The sequence below is a fragment of the Arctopsyche grandis genome, chromosome 5, assembly GCF_051622035.1.
Source record: "Arctopsyche grandis isolate Sample6627 chromosome 5, ASM5162203v2, whole genome shotgun sequence".
Lineage (NCBI taxonomy): Eukaryota > Metazoa > Arthropoda > Insecta > Trichoptera > Hydropsychidae > Arctopsyche > Arctopsyche grandis.
In genome coordinates this window covers 11,427,391-11,438,760 of record NC_135359.1, presented here as the reverse complement: position 1 = coordinate 11,438,760, position 11,370 = coordinate 11,427,391, and the positions used below count along the sequence as shown (strand labels likewise).

At 32.4% G+C, this 11,370-nt stretch overlaps 1 protein-coding gene across 2 annotated transcripts in view; it reads right to left on the bottom strand.

Annotated features, from left to right (window-relative positions):
* Positions 1-2,017: 2,017 nt before the first annotated feature.
* LOC143912085 (protein toll-like) overlaps positions 2,018-11,370 on the bottom strand; it is a 189,722-nt gene continuing 180,369 nt past the window's right edge. For both annotated transcript variants that reach the window (XM_077431255.1, XM_077431256.1), the window contains 5 exons: positions 6,109-7,165; positions 5,455-5,776; positions 4,684-5,310; positions 4,298-4,462; positions 2,018-4,217 (listed from right to left, as the gene is read on the bottom strand). In XM_077431255.1, the coding sequence (XP_077287381.1) occupies positions 3,303-4,217; positions 4,298-4,462; positions 4,684-5,310; positions 5,455-5,776; positions 6,109-7,165 (3,086 nt within the window). In that variant the 3' untranslated portion in view covers positions 2,018-3,302. The remainder of the gene's footprint in view (positions 4,218-4,297; positions 4,463-4,683; positions 5,311-5,454; positions 5,777-6,108; positions 7,166-11,370) is intronic.

Here is an 11,370-nt window from a genome sequence, read left to right as displayed (position 1 = left end):
TGTGACAGCATCTATACACCTATTCACCGACAATATACGAGCGCATTTGTTCGCGCCAACTTTCTGTAACCGACCTATACATACATTCTACATGGGTGACCGTCACCGCACCGAATGTTAAAAAATCGAAAATGTTCGTTTACCATGCATACATATGAAAAACGGTTAGTATATGTAAATGTATATCCGTGGCGTGCGGTAAAATTCTCTCTCCCCCCCATCGTACATCCTCACTTAATTTGCGCGAGCAGGATACAAGAGGAACAGGCTTTTCCTCCCGTATCCTGCGCGCGTACCGTATGACAAAAAGAGAGATAATTTCACCGCATGCCACTTATTTGTATGTATTATATATACATAGTACCGTTTACCATGTACCCTTTTTTTTGATCTTTCGACTTAAGATCTTTTGATTTTCGATCTTTGCCTTCCGATATTTGATTTTTTGATCTTTTGACTTTCGGTGCCGTGAGGTAGACCTATTCTACATATATTGTCATGAAAATATAAAATTTAGCATCTTTGGTTTGAAGTTAAATACTAGTAGTTTTACCAGGTGTCATATAATAAAAAATATATGTTTCATCTTAACTAAGGTGACCATTCGTACTGATTTTACCAATACAGTACTGGTTTTTTAGGTATCTGCCCTGGTAAGTCGTAAGATAAAACCAGTACACTTTCTTAACCAATAGTATCTAATAGATGGATTCAAATATACAAATTCTTCATTAAGAATGATATTATAGGGGATGGACGAATGAGACGACTGGTATGTTAATGCACGTGTTTTATTTATGACAGCTGAAGGCAGAGTGAGGTAGCTAACTCCGAACACAATCGAGTTGGTCCCCACTCGCAGGAAGGTGACCAAACTCGACCATGTCGTATAGCGAGCCGCCACATCATCTTCCACAAAAATATTTGAAAATTAATCGAATGCTGTTTCCATTTAATGCACCTGCTGAAGTACTTTTTTCTTCGATTAACAGTATGTGGTCCAGTGATATAGGACAATTGACTATTGAAACTTAAAAATAATTGATAATTATTAAATATAATTTTAACCAATCTTGTGTAGAATTTTATAAAAGCATTCAACAAAATGAATTAATTTCATAAATATGCGTCCATGATTTTTTGTTTGTTTTTAATAACATCGAGCAACAAAAAATTACGTTTTTATGTTATCAGAGTGAAGACTAATCAATCTTTACTAGGTTTTACCCATTAAATTCGAATATTACAATGATTTATGTTGGTTTTTCTTTCGTTTATGAGATAGGAGGGTTTAAAAAATGCGTCTTTTATTTATTGATAGTGGTTTTTATTTTTTTTAAATTCTCATATCATTTTTAGTCAGCCGTCGAAGGTACAGCTGTGAATATTCCTTGTGGTTTTGTAAATTGAAATTTGCCTTATTATTTCTTCAACTTTCAAGTTGTCTTGTTTCATGTTGGTTGTTTTATTTCTCATTGTTTCGATTAACCATTTGATATTACAATTAATTTTTGTGAATATCAAACTAAGATAAGCTTGAATTTGAACACAATTTTTGGATTTCAGAAAATCCTCTCTACTTGAACTTGTGATTTCAATAAAATCATATTTTTTCATCAAAGGTTTTCTTCCCAATACAGAGGATGCGTATATACTAATGTTAACATGAAAAGCATAATTAGCTATTTTTGTACAAAAGTCATTTAATGATGCCCATCAATTTTATCTACAAATGATTTGGCCTGTTCCTACTTGTTAGTTTTATTTATTGAAGATGTGGTTCAAATCGATGATTCATCATCAATCTACCATAAATATGCTTTTTTATAAGTTGTTTTCAACAGTGTAGCTGTAGAAGATGTCTCGTCTCGGGTGCAGACAGGATAAATAAAATAAAAAGATTATTATGAAGTGGTAATTTCCTTTACGAGCACATTTTTTTAAAATGTATCGATAAAATAGAATAGTAGTCTTTATAACGATGTAAATTGGGGAATTATTAAATAAAGCAGGAGTTAAAGAAAAATTATTTTTTATTGTACAAAATAAAATGCTTTTTCTCGATTTTCCTTAATACTAACTAAGCTTTACATAATAAAGCTGTAACTAAAATCATATCTAAAATAATTTTCAGATAAGGTTTATTTTGGAACAAAGACAATAATGGAATAAACCAAGTCAAATAAATGAGTAGCTACAAAAAATTGCGAAAAATCTCTGTACAAAAATTAATATGACAAAACATACAGTGAGGTAAAAAGGACTAAGCCATTTGTAAAACAATGTACAAACTTAACATTTAAAAACAATTCAAATCAGTCAGGAAGTAAAATTAATTTGATTTAATTTTAAGTTTATACTTAAAGATGATTTGATATTAAAAAAAAAATTAAATTATTCTTATTTATTATATTTGTGCACATATATGTTATAAATTAAAAAGTACAGTAGATGCACATTTGCTAACTAAAAATTCACTAGAATGGAACAAACTAAACAATTTACCTAAATGTAAAATGTCTTTCAATTCAGAAAGTTAAAATCATAATGTAAAATTAATAACAAGTAAATAAGGAATAAGTTTTTAATATAATGTTGTAATAATACATTTTGTTTTGTATAAAATGTATATCATAGTAATTAATGTATATTTAAGTCTATGCAGTAAAAAAATATTTTTTTCTCAAAACAAATAAACGGAAACAATGATAGTAAAGAATATTAAATATGGCAGATTCGAGATAGTTGGAGATGAAAGAGAAAATGGCTAAAAATAATTAAAACAATTCTTTCAGTGTTTCTTAAAACAATGACAAAGCTACAACTATACCAATAAAATCACAGGCTGTACAATATTTAAAAAGTTTAGTTTTATACAAATAATTACAGAGCAACGCTCACTGACACTTGAGGGCTATTTAAGAATAAAGATATGACAAATAAAACAATTTGATGCATTTAAAATTCTCAAGTAGAGAATTAGGTCTATAGGATTATGATTCCATTTGAAAGCTTTATTTCTCTACGATAAAACAGAGTTGTATAAGACATTAAATCTTTTTACGTAATGTGTTGTCATATTCTAAAATATTCTTTAGCCTTAAATAAGTCATTCAGATCATTGTCGCTCCATATAAAATAACATTAGTATTATAACACCAGTCAGTCTTTTTTGTACTGATAAAATTAATCTCATATTCCACCAGGCACCTCAATAGTCGTATGAACAACTTGCACCATTGAATTTATTTATTTAACTCTTAGAAAATCTGCACTTGAAGTCAATAAATGTCAAAAAAACTTCAAACATCACTGTGTTTCGCATTTCCGTTAACTTTCAAACCACTCATTGTAATCGTTTCGTTATTATACACGAACTTGCCATTCGGAATGGAATTCACGTGATTCATCAATGGGTTGGTGTGTGCTTGATGTGCCGGAGGGGTGTTTTGTCCAAGAGGAGTGCCTGGAGTCGTCGAAGAGAACAATTCTTGTTTGTCATCAATGTTTTTTCTACCCCATCCGTTGTGTGTTGGCATCAAATTGCCATTTTTCTGACGATGAGGGAGTGCATACCTAATTTTACTCCAAAACAATGGATCGCCCCATTTCACATACGTGTTCAGAGATAAGTACATCTTTAATTCAGGGTCTAAATCGTCAGTAGGTCCAATGTCTCCATACAAAACAATAATAACTCTCGCTCTACCCTCCTCTAAGGCACGCTTGTGAGCAACTCTGAATTCCATTATTCCCCATACGGATTTGATAAAGTTCGGGGACAAAATTACTAGAGTTCTTCTCGAGTCTTGAACTGATCTGATGATTTGCGTTGGAATGAATTCACCCACAGTCCAATCTCTCAAGTGCAAGCATATTTTGAAAGGATTTGGTCCTTCTTCTAATTCTGGCAGAAGCTTATTGATAACAAAGTCTTCATCTTTGTGTGAAAATGAAATAAACGCATCATATATTTTGTCCTTGTCGACTTCAGTTTCAGTGATGAACCAAAGGCAGAGACCCTTGGCATACATCCAAACTTTAATCTCTTGCTGATATTTGTAATAAAGTGCAGCTAATATGCCTAATAGAATTCCTGCAATAGCAAGGGTGATACTGGAGGCAATTACAGCAGGAGGTGTTCCGCATAAATTTTTGTCTAATTTCGTATTTAGCAGCGTTCCATCAGAACATTTCATCAAGGGGAAATCTTTAATCTGAAACAGTACAAAGTTTTATAATAAAAGAAACACATGTATGTAGATAAAGAATGATTGATAGGAATTATAAAACATACCTTTTTAAAATTTTCCCTAATGAACGATATAAAATGAACATTTTCACAATCACAAGCAATCAGATTTCCAGATAAGTATATTTTTTCTAGAGTGGTAGAATTACTTAAAGCACTCGAAACTGACGAATTCATATGTGACAACTGATTGTCCCTTAAATCCAAAATCTGAAATATAAGAATATAATAATTAAATTCTGATCATGATTATAAACTATGAAAATCGACGTTTCTAGTGAATAAAACTAAGATAAAACAATCCTCAAAACTAGTGAGAAAATGAAATCTTAAGTCAAATTAAGATTTTATGTTATTTTAAAGATAAATTGTTTATATATTTAGATAATAGTTCGATTTGCAACATAATTTATGATTCAATTGACAATTACCTCTATATGGCTTGGAATATCATCCGCTGTTATAGATGTTATGTTGTTGCCAGATAAATACAGTCTTTTTATTTGGGATAGTTGATTTCTATTTTTGAACAAATCTGACAAATGTTCCAATGAATTGTTTTCAAAGTGAAATTCGATGAAGTTTAACTGTCCTTCAATATTTGGCAGCATGAATGGAATAGTGGGATTTGATGCTGTGCAATTGGTAATTAAGCTTCGATCGTGCGGCCGTACATTGCATGTACAGTTTTTTGGACAGAGTGGTTTTGAAGTTTTGAGATTATCATATGGACAAACTAACTGCTCCGGCTTCAAGTCTATAAGACGAGAACCGGCGAGTACGTTTGGCGCAAAGCATACACTGTCACCAGTATTAACATTGACAAATTTTTTGACTTTCGATGTTTCATCTTTCAGATAAAGATAGAAGTCGTATAAGGTACAATCGCAATTTAATGGATTGTTTTGGATCCAAATTATAATAGAAGGCTTCTGTTTGAAGATATTTGGATCTTGGCCATCTATAATTTCATTAGCTTTTTTGAAATCAATTTCACTTATATTGTTGTTTCTCAAATCGACATTGATTTCAGATGTCAAGAAATGGAAATCATTAAACTGAAAAAAAAAAAATTATTTAAAACTTACATATGTGGTAAATTTGTAATTGAAATATGTATATTGAGTATTCTAATATATATTTTTAAACGAATTGAAATAATCAACATTAAATAATATAAAATCATAGATTAAAAGACTAACCTCTAATCTAAATATATTGTTGAAGCTGAGATCTAGATTGTCAAGCCTTAAATTTAATCTCCAATCTTCAAAAATTTCTGTAATGGAATTATGACTAAGATTGAGATGTTTTAAAGCTCCAAGGTTTTGGAAAGGAGATCGCCGTTCATAATTAGGATTATTGTAAACGTAACTCCCTCCTATCAACAAAGTTAGGCGATTGTAAGACAAATCGAGTATTTCTAATGATGGCTGAGATGAGAATGCATCTTCATCGATAATTTCGATGTTGTTGTGGCGCAGAATTATTTCCGTGATAGATTTCAAAGACTTAAAAACGTATCTGTAAAAATAAACAAACACATATACATATTGTAATATAAGCGCTCTTTCTATAATTAGTTTTATAATATTTTATAAAATTATGACAGTATACAATCGGCCAGGATATCTATAATTTTTTTATAAATAGTATCGATATTATTCAGTGCTTAAACACAATCTACAATACATACTTATCTCAAAGAAGTAAGTATTTTGTACATCAATTTATGTAATATTTATACCTAAACATATGTATGTATGTATGTACTTACTATTTGACAGAATACTGACCAAAAATACACTTAAGTCTTATAAGAAAATGAAATAAGATAATTTAGAAGAATTAATTACCTGGTAATATTGGTGATACGATTATGTTTCAAATTCAGCAATTTCAGATTCTTTAAATTACTAAACGCTTTGTCGTCGATGTAAGATATTTCATTGGACTCCAAATGTAAGTTCAACAAATTTTCTTGATCACGAAACAAGTTTTCAGGAATTTTTTCTAGCAAATTATATTTTAAATCGATATTTTTTATCTGGTTCGAACCCTCAAACAAAGTTTCAGGAACATTCTGAATATTGCTCGACGATAGAAGGACATCGGTCAGGGATGTTAAGTTGCTCAAAAAATATTCTGGTAGAGTTTCTATGGTATTTTTATTGTTGTTCATTCTGATTTCCTCCAAATAAGAATTCGTAGAGAAGAGATTTTCAGGAAAATGTGTGATTTTGTTGCCAGTTAAATTTAAAATCCTTAGCTTTGGAACGTTGCGGAATAAATCAGCTGGTAAAGTTTCTAGTTCGTTCGAGCTCAGGTCTAAGGAATCCAATTTGTCAAGACCAATAAACATATCAGAAGTAACATTGGACAATTTGCAGCCCCACAAATTCAAATTGATCAACGAGGGCAAGTGCTTGAAAATGCCCGCAGGCAATCGTTGAAGATCGTTTCGGCCTATTTCCAAAGTCATCAATTTGGGTAGTGATTTGAAAAGGTTAGGAAGGAGTCGGACTGATGAAGTTCGTAGTACGATCCAAGACAGATTTTTCATACCGTCGAAGAAATTTTCAGTAAAGTCGACTACGGATTTTCCTTGAATTGTAAGGCGTGTCAGCCCTTCTAAACCTTTCAAATGAGTCTTATTGAAGTGGGATATGTTACTAGATGTTGAAAACATCAAAGAACGAAGAGTTGAAGGCTTTAAGTTCATCGCTTCCATTGTGTTCATGAATGAAATAGGCGGCAGTGGACATTCTCTGAAGTCCAATGATTGGATGTCCAAGTTGTTTAGTTTGGGCAGAATTGCAAAATCTTGAGGACTAATGGACCCCGAACATGTTATTGATACTTTTTGATACTGGTTGTCCATCACTGTTATGGATAACGTCCCACCATCTCCACCTGAAAATAAAATAGAATGAGTTTTATTAAAATATTCACATTGAGGTTATTCTAATTAAATTAAATACACATGAACTATTAAAACATCTTCTATAAACCACTTGAGTCAACGATTTACTAGTAGCATAATTACGTGCTCTATAATATTATCTTAAAACTGTGTATTTATGAATATTTGTTTATGAGCAAACAAATGACAAATTAATTGCTGCCTTTACATACATATTGTTACGAACGCCGTGGATTGAGCGAATTGTACTTAGACCAACGGATATCTGTTATCGGATTAACTAAATGCATGCACTTACTTCCAAAGATTATATCTGGACTCTAAGTGCATTTAGGCTAAACAATGACCGATATTAGTTATTTCTCAGAATCGGTACGGGGAGACCCAATATCGGGGAAATACATATCCGAATACGTGACTATACAACAGGTAAACAGATTAGGCGTCCTGAGAGATCTACCCTTTATAAGGCGGTACGTAGGCGATATCAGGGCATTCTGGACTTAGCCGTGACACTGCGTGTATCTCCTTAATCATCAATAAATGCTGTGAAACGATTGTTGGCCTTTTACTTGGATCCTCCACCCACCCCTACGCAACAATATTATTAGTATTTGTTGAAATGAGAGTGAAATAAAAAATGTTTTCATTATTGAGAACAATTTCATGGAATGAAAGAAGAAAGATTCAACGAATAAATGTATATATGAAAATATAAAAATATCCATTAAACTTGCAGACATAAACTCAATTTCAAGTCTACTGTATACATACATAACATAAAGTATAATACCTTACTGTATAATGAAATCGTTGCTGCCGAGACTGAATGTGATATTTTCCACCTTAGTGAGCGTAAATTGTCGGAAATTACTCTAACCCATTTATCTGGTAGTCTGCGCTCATCATTGTTTTCATGATTGATTGTGATTTATGAGTGAAATTTTGATTAACTCTCTTCCATTTGGGCCTTACAGGGATGTTTTGTATTTGTAGTTGTTTCTTACATATTTATTGAAACTGGCTGTAGGCGCAAGGCATTCCTTATGCTATATTTTATTTGATATTTTTACTTTATCTGTTATTATAAATGCTATTTTTTATGTATTTATGTTTATGTTTAATTGTTATTTTGTTTTTTTTCTTTTTTGTGTTATATTTTTTGACCATTGTGGCGCTTTAGGAATTCCTGTTATGCCACAATGGTCTGTTTAAAATAAATAAATAAATAAATAAATAATAACAAAAAATTCTTGGAACAATCACAGGCAGCTTAATTTATACATATGTACATACAAATTTATATTATTTATTATAATTTACATTTATAAAGGCTGCTTAAAATTGCGTGGAAGTCAACATAAGAATTTTTTATTCTATCTAAAAGTTTGCATCGAATTATTGGCATATCAAACGTTGCCTCTAGAGTTTGAAATATTTATGAATGTATTCATGTATTTTCTTACATATGCATAAATATTAGGTATATATTTTATTTTTTATATAAACCCAAATAATGTTAGTTAAATCGTAATGATCTTGAAGTTACTAGGAGTTAAATTGTAATGACCTTGGAGGCCAATTGGATTCGCTGTTTAAGTTATTATTGAATTTCAAGCACAGTATACAAAGCGATTATTTAATGATTTGTATGATGTGGCAACATCTTGTTGAAACCAGAGATGATTCACACAGGCTTCCAATCCCGGGATCCCGGTGTTTTCTGGTACCGTGAATCCCGGTATTGTAACGTTTGAATACCGGGATTACGGTGCTGGCAGAAATTTCTTTAAAAATTTTATTTTTACAAAAATAATAAGGAAAAAACATAAAACAACACTATATAATGAATAATGACAATCATAGTCCATTTGTTCGCTCTGAGCGTTTCGACGCCAGCTCACCAGTTCAACGAAATGGTATGAACGGCATGAATTATGCTGCAGATATTGTGCTCAACTGAAATGATGTTTGATGCATATATTGAAATTTTTCTTTTTATGAGACCTGTGATATTCAGGATCGAACAAGATCCATTGTTTCTCAGTCGCACTGTGGATTTTAAGTGTTCAGGTCTCGTTACGCGGTGAAGATTTCTATTTTGATGTAAGTAAATCTATGTAATTATAATATTTATATGTCCAGTATTATATGTATAGAGTTTGCAAAATTAAATTGAACGTTTTTAAAATATGAAAACATGCAATTGAACATTTTTAAAATATGAAAATATGCAATTGAACATTTTTTTCTTATACATTTAATTTCCCGGTGCTAACACCGGGATCCCAAGATCGAAAATTCCCAGCACCGCAATACCGGTGCTGAAGAAACCTTCCAGGATTGGAAGCGCTAATTCACACCCATTACATTCACTTAAGGGCGAAAAATGATCAATATCATCACGTTTTATGCTGAATATTATGTTGTACACGATATTTACTATCTACCACTAAGTGAATTATAAACGGTAAACGGACTACTAGTCATATGTGAATCAGTCGAGAAAACGAGAAAACTGGTCACACCCTAAAATCGGTCACGAGAAAACTGGTTAACCGATTTTAGGGTGTGACCAGTTTTAGGGTGTGACCAGTTTTAGTGTGACGGGTGATCACGTGTGACCGATCTAGAGCGACCGGTTGTCCTGTGACTGGTTCACATTTGACTAGTAATTACCGAACCATTATAAACACATGTCTATTAAAGTAGATGAAAGGAAAGAAAGACAATAACAAAAAATATAAAGTTATGGATCAGTTTTTGTCACTTTTTAGCTTTCTATTTATAAGGTGGAAGCTCATGTATAATATTAGAAAACAATATGAGAGGCATATAGCGTCAATTTTATGTAGTTGAAACGTACAGCCTCTTATTAATACCGCATTTCGGATACCTCTTATATTATACAATTTTGTATTATATTATATTAAATTCCACCTAATTCCCGAATGCCCGGAACGCAAATCGATCATTCAGGGGGGGTTTCACAAACGCACAATCCCAAAGAGGGAGGGAGGTGGGATCGCCCATTAACGTCGTGTTGTCTTTATTGACTGTTATTGTTTGCGGTCGAAACAATGCCGAGCCGAAGTTGGGTCTTTGTGTTCTAGGGCTCGGGACTCTGACCTTTCGGCCACAGCTTGCCAAACTTTTGACGACCCACCATTTCGCCGGAAAATAACAAGACGGATTAACTACAGACCGACATAGAGATATCAAGAGTTATGGCCACCGTTCGGGGGATAGATAATACAATGGAGTATTTTCCCAGTCTCGAGACAAATCGTCCTAAATGTCGGAATAAAGCGGCAATTTGTTTCACGAAGTTCAATTTCGGGTGCGTGAAAACTGGAAGATCTATCTCATTCCTTGCAGATTGATTAATGGACCCGAACGGAATCTCTGTCTATCGGACCGTGGGCACATGTGCCGAAGTCCAAACTGGCAAAGATCGAAAGAAGCTGGTTGGGAGGGTGAGGTAGAGCTTAATAATGGCGACATTCGCCAAACTTGGAGCTTCGAGTTTCGTATATGAAAATATACTTCAACTACAAGTTGCTAATAACTTCGACTAATATCAAAATGTGAGTGAGTGAGAAAAAAGTACAAAGCTGCAAACACAACAAAGCTGCATACATATATTCGAGTCGCTTTTAATATCGCTAAAATCATAAATGCTTATGTATATATAATATGTGGGATCTGGTTGTAAGGAGACATAAGCGGTAGAGTAAAATGAGACTCGGCGGAGCGCCACAATGATTTAAGCGTCACATGTACATATGTATAATATGGCAACTCTACCATTCTTCAACTCATTCATGCCAATCTAATAATTCATATATGCATGCCTCTAGGCTATAAAATTAATTTCTACATATATGAATATCATTGAACAATGCCAGAATTAAATTTTTTAGGTTAGATAACTAGTTGGTTTAATGATTTAAACCCAATTCAGACAAATATTAACTAAACTATGTATTTTCGATACTTTTAAGAGTTGGCTCTTAATTTTTAGAACAATATCTTAAAATGGATTTAAATATCCAAATTTAAGAGAAACATATGTAAACATGTATAATACTTGAAACATTCTGCTCCCGTTTGGCCAAAGAAAGATGTATGTTATTTTAAACTTAGGTACAACTAGGTGTATAATAGTTTGGAATACTCTGTACATACATATATA